The following is an 18,202-nucleotide window of genomic DNA, read 5'->3' as shown; positions in this document are numbered from 1 at the left end:
CGCGCCTGACAAGTCAGGCCCAGCACATCCGACTTCAGCTTGTTTTTATATCAGAGTGTTCGCTCTCCTAGATTGATTGCTTTACCGGGCTGCCGAGTTCAATCTACCCGTTTTCTGGATGGCCGTCGCATCTTCCGCATCCATGCTGACGCCCTGAGCTGTCCAGTCTGCTGTTGTATTCGCCTTCGGTGCCAGGTTGTGGGCATATCTGTCCTGTTGCCACCTCTGCCGGATGTGTTCCCCTAGCAAGTTGGATGTGACATGGGGGTGAGAACATTATGAATGTCTATATCAAATGGAGATTCAGGCCCTGGGTCTTCTTCGTGATTTTCCTCTTCTTCGTTGTCGTTCCTTGCTTTTGTGCTGTCTGTGTTATTAGCATGGTGACGACGATACACGAACCAGCCAATGGAAAGAACAGGAAGTAGAACCCACAAAAAAAATGTGTTTGCAGCCGTCATGTCGTATGTTGGTTTGGCGTAGTTATCATCAGGAAAGATATTCTTTTCAGTCTGAATGCATTCAAAAGTGTCGGAGAATTTTGCGAGCCCTGTACAGTTTAAGTCAACTCTCATTTTTGGTTTACCACAAGCTGCAGAAATCCAGCATTTTCTGTTTTCTTGGTCAGTTGGCCCGCAGTTCATGTATGGCTGGTTCGCACTGTCCATTGGACCGTAGACTGGGAAGTTGACACGAATTGTTTGATTACACAAACATCCGTAGCTACAGATCACGCTTACTTTTTTTATAACACTGATCTCAAAACCAGGAGGGTGGGAGTACAAAACGCCCACACTCTTCTGGGCGAGAGATAGGAGTCTCTCAGTTAGCTCGATTTGTGTTAAAAGTTTGTTGTGGTTCCTGTTGACAGCACATCGATAAATCCCAAGTGCGTTTTGTGTAATGTTAGGAATCTGAAGGAGAAGCCAGCCTTCATCTATACTTCCACTTGCTGTGGCCTCAGGAAAACTTGAAAGGCCTGAAGGGGTTATGAAAGATGCTTTTGCTATTGCTGTCGCGATGATCATGAACTCTGTGTGGTCTGATAGAGACTTCGCAATCTGAACTGATGAAATGTCACTGACTATTGAGTTCTCAAACAACCTGCAATGAAAGACCACATCCGTAGAAACGCTGACTTGAACTTTGCTGGTGTCTGTGGCTGGGTTACTATTGACTGTCCAAACAAACAGCATGAGATTGCAGAGGGCGCAGTACCTTCCAATAATTTTGGTCATGGTGCCTGCAAAATAAAAACACGCCCTTGTGAATCGGAGGACTCAAGAGTTATGTAACAGCTTGGCACACATTTTCAGATTATCTGTACAAACTCATACACGTATAACCATGCAACATTGACCATTGTGTCGACGTACTAATAAATGTATCGTTTTGTTTTGTCAATAATAAAGGTTTCTAATAATTGACCTACAATTCTTTTTTTTTGCTTTGTGCAAAAAGGACCAAATTATTAGTGTAACCTGGATGTAGCATTATGAGACCATTCAGCTGTTTACTGCAAAATGTGTTTAACATTCAACAGGTTGTCAACATGCATTATAGTCTTTATACTGCAGTCATTAACTCATTTGCTGATTGTAAATAAACATCCAAGATAGTACAATGTATCAACATCTTAGCTTAAAGGCACAGTAAGCCTCCCGTAAACCATCACAGATACTGTCAGGCTTTTACACACAGTACAAACACCCTTCCATTTGAACGCTCACCGAACGGGAACATCCTGGCTGCTTCCCGTCGAGAGTGAGAAATTTTCAAAGAATTTATTTTCGTGGACCGTCTGATCTACAATCAGGCGCTAGAACTAACTTTTAAAATCTAAATAATAAATTGACAGCTTGTAACACAAACATTCTTAAATCATAAAAGAGTTCCTTTTTCAACAAGACAAGATCAGTACAATCTGAAGTTTTGAAAGTTTGAAAACAAATAGCCCAGAAGCAGGGTCACGAAAGGTCGTGTCTCAAAGCAGACGATTTTTCTGCATAGCGCTCGCTTTCTTTGAAGGCATCCGCCGCCGACAAGTTCGTGTGACTCGCAGCCGTTTGTTGCGTTTTAGAATCAGAGGTATATAAAACATTGCAGACACAGGCAGTCGCATTTAAATCACAAACTGATTACTAAATTGTGAAAGAGAGGAAAGTGGATCACATGGGTTCACGATGGCTCAGGGGTTATAGATAAACCACGAAATCTGGTGTGTAGTTTACATGAGCTAAATAGCAATTCAAACGAACTGTTTCATTTAATGCTATTAAATGCTATTGCAAGTGTGTTCCACAAGGTTAGAACTGCTTTTTTTCATTGGAAGATTCAAATGTTTTGTAAACCATTTGAGACATACTGGGGCTTTAAAGTGCCTTCATTTTTGTTAAGAAATACAGTGGAACCCCCATTTTAACCTTCACCGAGAGCCTAACAAAAGTCTCTGCAGTATCTCTGGACCTATTGTGAGTTTTTGACTCTTATATTGTCGGAGCGACCGTTACATGGTCGAGACAGTATGGCCGATAGGTCAAGGGAGGCTATTCCTGCCTCACGCGTCTATATACCGAAACGTGGCAATACGGCGCGTTGCATCATAAAATATCAATATTCTATAGACTTCATGTAATCCTCAAACACCATAGGAAACTCCCATTGACCCCTTTTTGAGTCACTTGAGAAAAAGTGACTCTATGTAATCGGTCAGTGTTAGTCTGTCCGGCCGGCCGTCCGGCCGGCCATCCGGCCGGCCGGCCGTCCGTAGACACCACCTTAACGTTGGACTTTTCTCGGAAACTATCAAAGCGATCGGGCTCATATTTTGTTTAGTCGTGACCTCCAATGACCTCTACACTTTAACGATGGTTTCGTTGACCTTTGACCTTTTTCAAGGTCACAGGTCAGCGTCAAAGGAAAAATTAGACATTTTATATCTTTGACAAAGTTCATCGGATGTGATTGAAACTTTGTAGGATTATTCTTTACATCAAAGTATTTACATCTGTAGCCTTTTACGAACGTTATCAGAAAAACAAGGGAGATAACTAGCCTTTTCTGTTCGGCAACACACAACTTAACGTTGGGCTTTTCTCGGAAACTATAAAAGTGACCGGGCTCAAATTTTATGTGAACGTGACTCATTGTGTTGTGAATAGCAATTTCTTCCTGTCCATCTGATGCCTCATATAATATTCAGAACTGCGAAAGTGACTCGATCGAGCGTTTGCTCTTCTTGTTGAAGGATTATCTTCGTAAACTAACAAATTAACAATGATGTGATTTGAACTGGGCAGTCCGGAGGATGTGGGTTGTGGACAATCCATATGGAATAAGTTTTGGTGTGAAAAGTCTTGTTCCAAATGAGTCAATTGCTTCAAGAGAAGCTCAGGGATAATGGGAACATTCAGGGAATTGATTCTTATTGTTATCCTAAATTTAACCTACAATGTTATAATCTTTTTCTGATCCATGATGTTGCTATTCTTGTGAGTTGAAAAGTGCTGACAGCTGCCGTCTTTGGCTTCCCGTTTGACTTGTTAAGATGCAGACGTTTTCAAGCTATTTGTAGGCAGAGTATAGGTTCAATGACAGAGAAAGAAACTTATGAATGAATTCAAAGATCAGACATTTTCGTTAGTAAGTATTCCTTTGTGCAGGCTAACATAAACAATTGCCAAAGGATTAATAAGAGTTTGTTCCACATTTTTAAAAAAGGAGGCATTCTAATTTTTGTAGTACAGTCAAATCTCTGTTTTCAGACATCCTAAGATCTGAAAAATACATGTCTTACAGGAGATGGGGTATATTGTAATGGAGGTAAACTCTGACACATTGACACTATATGAAAACATGTGTGAAAATGCGGTTTTATAGCAGAGGGAATCTTATTAAGAAGGGTCTTCTTCTTGTCGTTCACTTTTGCGATTTGCATGGATCTGTGGTTGGTTTCTTCTTCTTCTTCTTCTTCTTCTTCTGCGTTCGTGGGCTGAAACTCCCATGTACTATCGTGTTTTTTTTTGCACGAGTGGAATTTTATGTGTATGACCGTTTTTTACCCCGCCATTTAGGCAGCCTATGATACGCCGTTTTCGGAGGAGTGTGGTTGGTTAAGGTGCGCCTGTTGGCCCAGATCCACCGACTTCAGCCCTTAGGTTTCTTTCAGGGTTACCCCGCCCTTAGTTCCTGGCTCAAAAACCTAACCCTGGGAACACATGGGGGATTTCTTACCAGGGGTCCCACCCCGGGGCTAGAGCTTTTAATGCGGCTCTTACTCACATGGTGTAACCGTCATGGGACACGTAGGGAATTTATAGGGTAGTCAGTGCCATCTGCCAACCCACCCCGTCCTGGTAGCAGGGTTTAGCCTGGAAGAAAAATACAATGGGACATTTGTCCCCCTCAACCAAATTCTGATGGGACATTACATAGTCGAAGACAAAACGCACAAAGCAGGCTAGGCGGTCCGAAAATGCTTTTGTCGAAAGATGCAAAATAGTGCCATTTAGTGCCATATGATGATATGAGAATTTGCCAGTGTATCCGGTTAGTGTGTGTGTATGTGTGGGTGTGTTTGTCTGTGTTTCGATCGATATCGCTTCTGTTGAGTGACAGTTTCAACAGAGGTAATCGCGCAAGCACAGATAGTTGGCAGAATTGATTGAATACTAATGAATTACATTTTAAAGGCAAATCACATTGCATTTTACAAACTCGCAAGTTGCTCGGCTTGGCGCGCGTTTTTGCCTAGCTCATTCCGAGCATTGTACTCCCGTAAAAAGTGTGCATTGGGTGGCGTAGTGGTACGTAATCTCAGTCTTGACGCACTGAAGGCAATTCTAATGGGACATTGTGAGATGTTATGCGCCAATGGCGCAAGGCGCACTAGTAAATGAAACCCTGTGGTAGAGACACTGCTAGTTGGTCCGGTGTCACGAACTGAAAACTCTGCCTGAACAATCCTTCTCATTGCGGTCAATGCGCATGCGCTAACATGGGGAGATTAATCAGGTCGTGAACAACCTAACCCTAACCCTTACCCTAACCCTAACCCTAATCCTAACCCTAACCCTAACCCTAACCCATGGTTCGTTCGGTCAAAGGGTCGCATTTTTTAAGTCCAAGATTGGCGCATGCGCATTGACCGCAATGAGAAGGATTGTTCAGCAGAGGTTTCAGTTCGTGACACCGGGACTGCTTATTCTATAATCGCACTTGGGGACCCGCCGGGTTGAGGATAGTCGCCCCCCTACTGAATTAGAAGTACATGTAGTCTGTTCTCGGAAGGAGGGTCTTAACAGAGAGGTTCCACTGTACCTTGTAGTGACTTGTCCCTTTCTTGAGAGATGTTGTGGCACACATATTAGTTAAACATATAACCACGTCATGTCCCAAATAGATACTATAGTTCTGGGGACAGAAAAACCAAGTTAGCATAGCATGTTCGTTAAAACGAGCTCCAGAATTATGAGCAGAGAAAACAGTGTCAAAAAACAAAGAATTCTGTACTCAATAATACAGAGGAAACAACAGCAACTCAGGTCGAATTCAACCCAAATCCTACCTTGGTTGTGGAAAGTGCTCCTTGCCAGGCTGTAGCACAGCACAGTGAATAACAATCCTATTTTCTTTCCAGGAAATGTGCTGAAGGCCAGGCAGAATGCGTGTATTACTAGGTCTGCCGCCTAAGCGCTATTTTTAACCCCTCAAACCTCCCTTCACTAGAAACAAAGAGTTTTGAGGAATGAGCATATTGGGGGGTTTTCCAATTCTAAAAATAAACGTGAAAGAATGTTACTCATATGCAAATATGTTTGCCTTTTGCAGTAGGGAAAGGAAACACATTTTACATAACATATGCATATAATTTATGCAAAGCACATATATATTGTAAAGTTATTATTTGTACAAAACTAACCTGGAAAGGAGGTGTGGTAATAAACACTAATGTCATGGCATTATGTCTTCATGTAGATTTGTAGCAGACGACAGTTGCTTAGCGAGGCGAGTCTTGTACTACATGAATAAGCAGATGACTCACAAATGAATGAACCCATTTTTGACCTCAGCTTCCTTTACCTTAAGAGAGATAGAGATCGAGAGGGAGAGAGGAGGGGGGGAAGAGAGAGAGAGAGAGAGGGAGAACTGCACACACACACACACACACACACACACACACACAGAGGTTATTTATAGCTCAGTAACTAGAGCAGGTTGCATATATACCAAGAACTAGGAAAGTGCATGAAACATGTGGGGGGGGGGGGGGGGATTCTGCTGTTGGGATCATGTTGCTGGATAGCATGTGGGGGGAGGGGGGGTGTGTGTGTTGATTACAGTGCGAAACCTTAACTTTTTTCCCAAACATGTGAACATTTCCAGCTTGACATATTTATATAATCTTCCAAGTAGCCATTGTACCCTGTCCGTACTTAGTATACAATTAGAATAAGGAGAAAAAGTAAAAGGATATTTGTGACATCTTGAAATACTTTCAGAGACTGCGGGACAGTCATTGTAATCATATAAACACACACACACACACACACACACACACACACACACACACAAACGAGCACCCCTACACACACACCCACACACCCACACACACACACTGACAATTAGCCACTCACACAGGCAGGCAGGCAGACAGGCAAACACACAAAATGCACATGATTTTGTGACAGTAAGCATTTAATTTGTTCAACAATGAAGCAAATAGATAGACATAGTGTGTGCAAAACATTATTTGCACCAAAAAAGTCTTGATTGAACAAGAAAAGCTTTAACAGTTCTGATGAAAATCAAGATTAGGTCTTTCTGAACGTTGCTATTGTAAACAATTTTAGTTTTACTCTCAGCTGATTTAAAAAAAAAAAAAAAATTATATTTCATCTGTGTGCCACATCAAGTAAAATCAGAGGTTCATGTATGGAAACAAAACTCATCTAGTTAACAGCTGAGTTAACAAAAATGTACACATTATTGTTTTGAATACATAATGTGGGGGAGGGGGGTGTGTGTGTGTGTGTGTATGCGAGGGTTTGAAAAAGACTGGCGGGAAAGACGCATGGGGTGAGGGGGTGAATTAAAAGCATCTTTGTGGCAAAGGGATGTGTTATGTTGAGCTTAGCTTTTAGTATTTTGTTGGTTATAGTTTGGTTTTTGGTTTGAGATATCTTTAACTGTTTAAGTACGAGCACTCTAGCCTCACCTGGACCTCAGGATAATGAATAAACCAAAGATATTATTACAATCATTTTCTTTTTTTATTTATTGTGTGTGAAGAAGCATATTGGGTGTTAAAATGCTAGCCGGTGCATGTAATATGAAAATGACAATGTGTATATACTCTTTTTTACATTTAGTCAAGTTTTTTTCTGTTTCAAATTGCTGTAGACAGGAAAATGTGTACTTTTCGGCAGTTCTAATGAAAATGAAGACCTACCTACCTTGATTATGCTTCTACGTCATTTTTTGACAAGAATTGTCGAAAACTATACATTTAGTAGTAGTATATTGTTAGCTATGTTCTGGTTTTGATTTTCTCTGATGTCCCTGTGCTGCTTGCCTTCCATTATTTTAGCCAACCTGTCCATTTAGTGTTAGTATTTGTATACAATTAAAATGAGAAAAATGAAGGTAGGTTGGTGGAACGTTTGTTATTGACAAAACAATACATTCACAGATATTTTGACCCAACGGTCTTTTAAGTGGACAGACAAACAAATATTCACACAAAACTTATCTTGATAGTTCTATTTGTTTTTGCATTTGCTCATCTTGCCTGACTGCAACCCTCTTGTTTGTTTTGTTCTTCTGTATGTGTATACATTATGCCATCTTCATCATTTTATCATACAATCATTCATTCGCTCGGCTTCCTGATGAGTGGGCGTGAAACGGATAGAACTATCAAGATAAGTTTTGTGTGAATATTTGTTTGTCTCCCCACTTAAAAGACCGTTGGGTCGATATATTTGTGAATGTATTGTTTTGTCAATAACAAACGTTCCAACAACCTACTTTTTTTGGGTTTTTTTATTCTGAATTTCGGAACGTTGACAGACTCTTTGTTTTTGAATTTTTTTAAGGAGAAAAATGTTTAATAATGTAATCATATGAAATTTAGAGACACACATACATATAGACTGAGTATAAAACGTTATTATCTCAAGATAAGAAACTCAGGTGTGGTGTATCTCAGCATTACAACATAACACGTAAGAATATATAAAACAGAATATTCATCTCATAATAATTAAGATTAAGATGATAATGTTAACACAAATCTCTGGTTTTAACTGGTTTCAGAGACTGAGGGACAGTCATAATGTAATCATATGAAATTTAAAGAGAGACACACACACACTCAGTGACTGACACACAAACAGCTAGGCTGCAGACAAATTAACACTTAAAATGCACATAATGGTTAATTGTTACAGAAGTCATTTATTAGCAAATATAATTTAGCAAATAAATACACATTGTATGCAAAACATGTGTACACCAGTAAAGTCTTGATTCATCAAAAATGCTTTCACAGTTCTGATGGAAATCAAGATTTAGGCTTCTCCGTTCGTAATGTTACTAATGAACAATACATGTATTTGTTTTACTCTAAACTGACACGGTAGCATGTTTCTGAACAGAGTGAGTATATCTGTAAATAATTATTTTGAAAGAGAAAAAAAATCAAGAGAACTGCACTAATGATTGGAACAGCATTACACTGAGCTTTTCTGTACACAGTCAGATTAAAGTGGGTTGGGTGGGGCGGGATAGTGGGTCTGAGAATTAGGAAGACTGATCATGAGTATTATGTCAGTGTGACCATGCATGTAATGGTTTTTTTTTTAGAAATACACCACTGCTGTTTTCCAAGTTTCAGCTTGATAATATAAGTCTCTGATGACTCGATCGATCAGTCTGCTTGGTAACACTAACAGCTATCAGAAATGTAACGGACATTCTTTCAAAAGTGCAGGTGCTTTCACACGCTGTTTTAGCAGCAACAGAATTTTTGGAATAGCATATGGTACTTGGTGTATAGCTGATCTGGTTTCGCATAGATAGTTCTGCTTTATTGGAAAAAGAATAAAGGTTTTTGGGCGAGGTAAAGTCTAATCAGTAATCTTCTTACAAGTGCCACTTCTACAATGTATATGAGAAACATACATTTAATTGAAAATGGTCTATCATACATGTAGTTTCTTATACAAACTATTGATAAAATAAAACTTCAAACACATAAAGAAGATAACAATGAAACTACTCACCAGACACATGAACAATAACAACACGAATAGAACCGGTTTCGACGTATGTCTTCATCAGCTAAAAAATTATACTAAAACAAAGGAAAATTGATAGAAAAAAATTCAAAGCATAATGCTACGGAAGTCGTCCATTTTTCTCAATATATCCAATTTTAAGCATATTGACGAAAATGGCCGACTTTCTTATCTCGTAACTCCACACCGTAAATACCCGACGCATGGTTCCAGTTTACCCATCTGTACCACGGCGATGTTTCTATCGACAACAGCATACACTGACAACTTAAAAAGCTGTTTCAACAACTGTGTTGTGAAATCGAATGCACTTGGAGTCAGTTTTTCTTCCAAAGTCAGTAAGCGTGTAGCGGTGTGCATGTCTGCGCGAACATGATGCACGCAAGAAGTTTGTCTGCTATCAAAAACTGTCATTTTGTAAGTTTGGAACAACAAATCAAATCAAATCGACTCGTCGGCATTATACTTGTCTCGTCTAAATATCGGACCCTATTGCTACGCTGAAAACACAATAGCTGTTACTATTGAAGTTTTCAAAAAGATATGTACATCTGAGCCTGGTGCAACTCACAACAACAATAAAACATATCAGAACAAAAATTCAATTCATGCATCAAGCATTGAAACTTGCAGTGATTTGCTTTTATATTTTCTACAGACAGCAGTTAGAAGACAAAAAGAACATATTAATGTTAAACAGACAGCAGTTAGAAGACAAAAAGAACATGTAATGATATGATGTATGTGTAGTATGACACTCACACACATAGACAACACTGTGAAGGCGTGTATAGTAATGATTACACTGTATTGAATATAAGACTAAAAGGTAAGGTTAAACACAAGCACAAAGTAGAGAGTACTGAAGCAAGAGACTGTTCACTGTGATAGCTGAATGCAGACTGCTGCAGAAGGCAGGGATAAAACTGAGGCTGGCTGTGTGGCCAGGCAGTATGGATAACCATGACTAGTGAGCATGCAGATATCACTACATCTCCCTTCTTAAGAAAAAAGACTATTGTTTATTAATAAGTTCTTTTTAAAGTTGATTGGGTGTATTTGTAATTTTGCTGTACTAGGTAATAAACATTGCAATGTAGGCAAACCATAGCCTTTTAAACACATAGTCTTTACATGATACCAATGTATTAAGTAACACCAATCATGAAGTTCTAATGATCATAACCATTAATATTTTAAATCTTCAAATGTCAGTTTTTCTGTGCATTCCTTTGCACTGCCTAAAGAGAGATACGGCAGTAGTGTTTGTACAGAGTCTGGGTCCAGCTACTGGCATCTGTTATCTATTACTGGTGGGAGCTGACTAGGGGCACCGTTATCTGCTAGCCATGCCAGAGACTGGAATTTCCTAAATTGCAGTCCTGTGGAAAGTCGCAACTGAATATGCACTATATTCTAGTAGCAATATCACTGTTGGTCTGTTCAAGTGTATCCGTATGACTGCAAGATTTTTTTACACTATATGTTACTGTTCTTCACTACAACAGTCCTGTGGATATCTGTTTCTGCAAATAGAAACGGTGAGTCTACAGGTCTAATTTCTGCGGGGCTTTGACGATTCGGCCTGATCGGGTTGTTGTAGCTCCCGCTTGTGAAGGAAGCTGCTGTTGTAGAGGTTCTTGTTGTGGTGGTTTGGGTGTAGCCTCTACTGCTTGGGGAACGTCTCTGATGTGGACTCTGTTCCTCCTGAGCATCTGTCCTTGTTGCGTGGCAAGCTGGTACGACCTCGGCTCCGCCCTCGGTCCGGTGACGGTAGCTGGGATCCATTTCCCTGTCTGGTAGTCCTGGACACGGGCTTGTTGACCAGGCTGAAGGACTGGCAGGTCTTTGGCATGCCGATCGTGGTACATCTTCTGTACGTTCTGGCGATCTTGAAGCTCTTCTCTGATTGAGTTTGGGAGAGAGTTCAGCTTTATGGGCATGTTGGATCGTGCTTTTCTTCCTGTCAGGATTTCGAGGGGACTTGGAATAGATGAGGACAGAGGGGTGGTGCGCAGACATAGAAGGGCAAGGTCAGGATCAGTTCTGGCTTGGCTGGCCTTCTGTAGAGCATCCTTGACTGTCTGCACGTGTCTCTCACTCATACCGTTGGATCTGGGGTATCTGGGGGAAGAGGTTATGTGGTCGAATGCCCACTCTCTTGCAAATGTGACGAAGGCGTCCGATGAGAATTGGGGGCCGTTGTCACTTATCAGCTTGCTGGGAATGCCATGCTCAGAGAACATCTGCTTTAGTGCTCTGATGACAGTGTTGCTAGTTGCGTCACCAGCAAGCTTTCTGACGATGAAGTACTTGCTGTAGTAGTCAGTGAGCAGCAAATACTCATAGCCATGGAGTCTGAACAGGTCTGTTCCAAGGGTCTCCCATGGGCGACTGGGCACCTCATGTGGCATGAGGGACTCAGGGGACTGCGATGGTTTGTGCTCCTGGCAGATGGGGCATGACTTGGTTCTCTGCTCAATGTCCTTGTTGATTCCAGGCCAGAAGACAGATTCTCTGGCACGAAGTCGCGTCTTCTCGATGCCTTGGTGACCATAATGGAGTTGTTCCATGATGTCTTCCCGTTGTGATTCTGGGTATCGACGCATCAGATCCTTGGTGGAACTGATTGGCTCAGACCTTTCTGTGTCAATGCTACAATGGAGAGTGACAATCTTGAGTTGTTCGCATGTTGGCAGGCCCATGACTGCAGGTCCTGTGACGTCTACAATGTGGAACTGTGCTTCTTTCCATGACGAATCTCTGAACTTGCATGGGAAGCTGAAGATTCCATGACATGGTATTGTTGTGCCATTGTATGCCGTCAGACGTACAGATTTTTCTTTGTCTGCAATTGCGCTTGTTGGCATCTCGTCTTCTCGCAGGTGGTCAGGGAACATCTGCCGGAATGTACGTAAGGGTAGAGTATTTCCCTGAGCTCCAGTGTCCACTTTCAGATTGAGATTGTGGATCCCTGGTCGGCTGGTCAGCTTGACGTTGAGCTGTACGAAAGCCTCGTCTCTTCTTGTGATGGACGATATCTTCACATTGTTGAAGGACAGCATGTCAAAGTGGTCTTCTATGTCTGTGGATGCTTGAACATCATGCACAGCTCTGCGGCTGTCATGATGTGCTCCACGTCCTTGGTCACCTCTGGTGTTCTGGTTCCTCTGGCTCTGTTGTTTTTGATTTGAACCTGTGGCAGAGGACCGACACACCTTGGCCCAGTGGTTTTCTTTCCCGCATGATCTGCACTGGGATCCATATGCAGGACATTTTCTGGGCTCATGTGAACGTCCACAGTTCTTGCACCTGCTTACTTGAAGGCTGTGGACATGTGTGCTGGGAAGTCTCATATCCTGGAGCTGTTGTACGTGGCAGGCTGTGGCTTCAAAAGTCCTGCCTATTTGCACGGCGTTCTCCAGTTTCAGCCCTTTTTTCTGGCTGAGGAGGTTTTTCTGGTAGTCTGCGTCAGTTGTATTGGCAATGATTAATTCGATAATGCGCTCGTTGGTTTCTTCTGTTGAGAAATCGCATTTGATCGCTTGCAGTTTACACTTGTTGACAAAATTGTCCAAGGATTCCGATGGGCCTTGTCGAAATGCCATTAACTTCAGGCGTGCAACCCGAAAGTTTTCTGAGGGCTCCAGCTGCTCTCTGAAGCGCTTGAGGATGGCAGCTGGGGTCTGCTCGTCGTCATCCGTCAAGGTCCAGGAGTTATATCTCCTGAGCCCTTCTTCTCCGACCTGAAGGAGGATGTGGGTTGTCTGTTCCGCTGTGGGAACTTTCTTGGCTTTGAAATATAGTTCAATTCTCTGTGAGAATAGTTTGAAAGATTCTGCAGGGTTGTCCGTGGTCCAGTCCATTTTGGGCGCATGTTCCATTTTGAGATGCTTTCCGTAGGACTGCTACCTTATGGAAAGGGTTTTTTGCTCTCTTTGTCTTACTCTGTTTCAAATGTAGCACCTTTATTGCACTAATGTTCAAGCACACAACATGCACCAGTCCTCACATCACTTTCAGAGCAAATATGAGGGGTCTGACACAGTTAGGTACTATAAACATCAAGGCAGGGTGTATAGAATTAAGCTGATCGCGGGATGCGATAACGATAGTTCCAATTGAAACAAAAGGTTTGACACTTACTTTAAAGTCTTTGTTTTTTCCGCTGCCACCATGTAATGATATGATGTATGTGTAGTATGACACTCACACACATAGACAACACTGTGAAGGCGTGTATAGTAATGATTACACTGTATTGAATATAAGACTAAAAGGTAAGGTTAAACACAAGCAGAGTACTGAAGCAAGAGACTGTTCACTGTGATAGCTGAATGCAGACTGCTGCAGAAGGCAGGGATAAAACTGAGGCTGGCTGTGTGGCCAGGCAGTATGGATAACCATGACTAGTGAGCATGCAGATATCACTACACCTTCGTCGGCCTTTGCAGCCGTTGGGAGAAACTGGCTCCTCTTCCGCCTGCATTGCCGTTGAGGCCCGGATACCCTGCCGGTGCAGGGTTTTGACTTTGGAGTTTGCTTCTCTTAGACCAGTTGCCTGCCATGGCTACAAACGGAGTCTGGTCTACTCAGTAGGACATCCTCCTCCGCCTTCACAGCCATTGGGAATTCTCTTCCTCATCCGCCTGTTTCACCGTTGGGATGCCCTGGAGTGCTATTTGCCCATAGCTGGGTGATCTGTTCGTGGGCACCAGTGCATATCTGCACGCTGGTGGGGCCTGCATGCCACATGTCATGGGGGCAGAGCCTCCCCGATCCGCCTGGCTCAGCATGGGTGTTATTTGCTATTTCAACGTTACACATCAAACAAGAGTTTCTTTTTTTTGACCATTTGCATCATTGCTTTCTACGCCACTGAGTCTAGGTTTTTCCCCGCGCTTCAGGTTTAATATTGAACAAAACTTGTTGTCTTCGACTTTGAACTGTCTTTTTCGCACTGCAGCCCGGAAGGGGTCATCTCCACTCTCATCAGTATCATTGCCATCTCCACTCTCATCACCGGAGATTTCAATCTTAACTGCAACATCTTTGTTTTCTGTGGGTTTTTCATCAGGGTTCTGGATGGATGTCTCTTTGGTTTTGCTCTTGGAGCAAATGTTGGGAAAACAGTTTGGAATGTTTTTAAGAGCGTTTGCAATAGAGTTCTTCATGCAAAATCCGATGGCAATTCCAGTGACTAAGATTAAGAAGATGATACAAAATGCTATTGGAATCGCCACAGAAAGTATGTTAATTGAGTTCTGGCTGTCATCAAGGCGAACTTCGTGGTACGGCGGTAGATCTTTGCAGTTGAACTTTTCAGATTGTGGAGATTCTTGTGAACAGGTTAAATTTAGAGTTACATCATCAGAGACAGCAATGCCTGTCAGATTACACACTCCTCTGTCTGTTTCGCATTGCCATAGTGGTGTTTTCTTGTTGCTGGTTTGATGGGCACTGTTGTTTCCAATTGCTGTGGAAACAAAGAATGGCTCTGTTTTTATAAGCCCATGGGACAGACTTGCTTTTGTGACCTTGATGTACACCGTAAATTTTTCTTTCACTGAAAAGAAACTTTCAGTGTTAAGCGTTATGTTTGGTATATCTTCATTAAGCGTTATGTTGTATGGTGTGGATTCGGATCTGTCTCCGTTTTCATCATTGTATGCCGCCGATACACACTGAAAGGTCTCAGAACTGTTTCCTTGCGCATGAGTCTGATAAGTAAAATTCAGGAAGCCTTCAAGTACACTGCCACCAGCTTCAGCTCCCGGCATTTGTCGCAGAAATTCACTGGCCACTTCAGAACTGTTCTGGTATGCTGAAGCCAAAATTTGAGTGTTGTCAGGGTGTTGTTCAAACTTCTTGATTTGAATGTAGGCAACCCTTGACGTAATACGTGGAGGCTTACACCGCCAGTCAAACTGCATGGTCATTGTAAGCTGAGTGTTCCCAGCACATCCCTGGATCCAGCACAATAGGATTAAAGCTGCAGTCAGCATTTTCCACAGATGTGTAGACAGCATTTCTGAAAAGAAAATCAAAACAATATTCAACTTGAAAATCATGAACAGATGAACAAACTGAAGACATCCGCAATGAAGGAAGGAGAGAAATAAACAAGTTGCATGAAGCGAAACTACAACATTTAGTCAAGCTGTCGATTACTCACAGAATGAAATTACCAGACTGCATTTTTTTTTCTCTCACCAAAACAAGATAGCTTTTTCCCTTGTGGCCATGCATGCACCCAAAAAAGCGCTGAACATGTTCACGAAAAAAGCGTGTAGAAAGTGTCAATTTAAGCCAGGATAGCGCAGTAGGGCATATCGCTTCACAGGACAGTTTTTTTTTCTCTAATCTATTCTTTTTAACTATTAGTATTTAATCAGCTTTTTTTTTTTTTAATCCAAACGTAATGATTTTGAAAATGATAATGAATAAGATAACATCACTTTTCGATCAACTACTACAATTTTAACTTCAATTAGAATTTTCAGATTTTTAATGACCAAACTCATTAATTAATTTTTCAGCTTTCTAGCTGAAATGAAATTCCATAGTCCAGCCTTCGTCGAAGATTGCTTGACCAAAATGTCAAGCCGCGGATAAGACGTTTTTGAGTCACTTGAGAAAATGTGACTCTATGTAATCGGTCAGTGTTAGTCTGTCCGGCCGGCCGTAGACACCACCTTAACGTTGGACTTTTCTCGGAAACTATCAAAGCGATCGGGCTCATATTTTGTTTAGTCGTGACCTCCAATGACCTCTACACTTTAACGATGGTTTCGTTGACCTTTGACCTTTTTCAAGGTCACAGGTCAGCGTCAAAGGAAAAATTAGACATTTTATATCTTTGACAAAGTTCATCGGATGTGATTGAAACTTTGTAGGATTATTCTTTACATCAAAGTATTTACATCTGTAGCCTTTTACGAACGTTATCAGAAAAACAAGGGAGATAACTAGCCTTTTCTGTTCGGCAACACACAACTTAACGTTGGGCTTTTCTCGGAAACTATAAAAGTGACCGGGCTCAAATTTTATGTGAACGTGACTCATTGTGTTGTGAATAGCAATTTCTTCCTGTCCATCTGATGCCTCATATAATATTCAGAACTGCGAAAGTGACTCGATCGAGCGTTTGCTCTTCTTGTTAAAGATATTTATCAAAAAATGAGGGAAACAACTTTTGGGGATATAATTCTTAGGAAATCTCATGTAAAGTGTCATGAAGATGGGTCTAGAAGTTTTCTATGAATCACACTACACATACAGATTATCACACACAGACAGACACAGTACTTCGTCTAGATTCCCTGTCTATGTTAAAACTTGACTTTGTAAAAAAGAAAAGGAGGGGGGAAGGCTGGGACAAAAAGAACCTTAAACATAAAACAGGCAGGTATGAGATAAAAAGACAAACAGGCACATCACATTGTGAGAAAAAAACTTTGAACAATCAAAGTTTTACCTTTAACACACACAGTGACACACACACACAACATAAATTGTGAGAAGAAAACTGGTCATAATCTTGGGTGCTTTGAACAGTGTGTCCCCCACCTTAAAATAAATGTCAATAAAATGTAATTGAAGGAAGCAGTGCAACAAGCTTTCATGATTATTATATTATTATTATGCTACTTCACTCAGTATATTCTTACACAGAGATTGCTGAATTTGAAGACGGAGAACTAAGTAGAGAGTAGATCTATGTGTTCATGTTACGTAACATTACATCAGCACTGTGCAGACGATGAAGACAGAAAGAATAGTGAGTGGAAGAGAAATTATTGTCAAATAACCTAAAAACGGTTCCTGCAATGTACTGATCCTGATCCTGACACCCAGAGTAACACCCTCAACAACAACAAAAGTAAGAAATGACATTCAATACATTTGAGCTCAAAGTCTCACCTTTAACACTTGGAATGAGATGGTGAGGTTGAAGTTGTGTGACTGCTCTCCTTGTACCTTCGTCGATAACTCTCAGGTAGGCTAGCTGCGCATGCCTCAACTCAGGTAGGCTACTAGCTCATGCGCATGCGCAGTAAGTGTTGGTGATGACTAGAACGTTCCACAGTAGTCTGGTATGTATGACTCAAACTGGGGTTTCCCCGTTCTAAAAATATTCATATGTTTGAATGGCCACAGTTTGAGAATACGTCTAACCCCTCTCTCCCACTGCTGCATGTATGGTGAGAACAGAGGCACAGATACGCAAAAGTTACACAAACAGAAATAGGAAGGGAGACGATAAGAAGATAAACACTTTTTTTTTTAAGAGAGAAATTTTTGGACTTCATGTTGTTGAAGAATGATCGAATGTATTCAAAACAAATCAAACTGTTTATTAATTACAAAACACACACAAATACAGAAGATTAAATAAAAGAGAGAGGTTCAAATAGCTGAACCGAGTATATTATCAGAAAACTAGAAATATGATTAAAAATGCTTAGTTTGCTTAACTAAAATAGGTTAAATTATAAAGTCTTTTTCTTGAATTTTAGAATTCCTTGGACCCCATCATAATGTACAAGGGTAATTAAATTCAAGAATATATGTATACTGTACTTCATGATACAAAACAGTCTTAGATTTCTGGCTATTTAGTCTTTGTAGTGAGCTATCAGCGCTGCAAAAAGGTTATGTTAAGGCTGCTACTCGTGACTTAGCTTCCCTAATGATTATAATTATGACACAGAAATGTTGATGAGGGGTTGAAAAAGACTGACAGCTCTGCATCTTCAGATGTTAAGAGTTTGTTTCTCAGTGATAATGTATGACAACAAAAAAGTTTAACAAGTCGCGTAAGGCGAAAATACAACATTTAGTCAAGCTGTCGAACTCACAGAATGAAACTGAACGCAATGCAATTTTTCAGCAAGACCGTA

General features: G+C 41.1%; 2 protein-coding genes across 3 annotated transcripts in view; one reads left to right on the top strand and one right to left on the bottom strand.

The window, feature by feature from the left end:
* The window catches only part of LOC138970688 (X-ray repair cross-complementing protein 5-like), a 58,566-nt gene that overhangs the window by 35,679 nt on the left and 4,685 nt on the right, over positions 1-18,202 (top strand). The window lies entirely within an intron of this gene.
* On the bottom strand, positions 9,996-17,368 carry LOC138970686 (uncharacterized). Its single transcript, XM_070343159.1, has 2 exons — positions 17,223-17,368; positions 9,996-15,330 (listed from the first exon to the last, which is right to left on the bottom strand). Exon 2 carries the CDS (start codon positions 13,181-13,183, stop codon positions 10,847-10,849), a length of 2,337 nt encoding a protein of 778 aa, XP_070199260.1. The 5' UTR covers positions 13,184-15,330; positions 17,223-17,368; the 3' UTR covers positions 9,996-10,846.

Source organism: Littorina saxatilis, linkage group LG7 (genome assembly GCF_037325665.1).
Source record: "Littorina saxatilis isolate snail1 linkage group LG7, US_GU_Lsax_2.0, whole genome shotgun sequence".
Taxonomy (NCBI): Eukaryota; Metazoa; Mollusca; class Gastropoda; order Littorinimorpha; family Littorinidae; genus Littorina; species Littorina saxatilis.
Note: the sequence above shows the minus strand (reverse complement) of the source record. Positions and strands in the feature narration are given on the sequence as shown.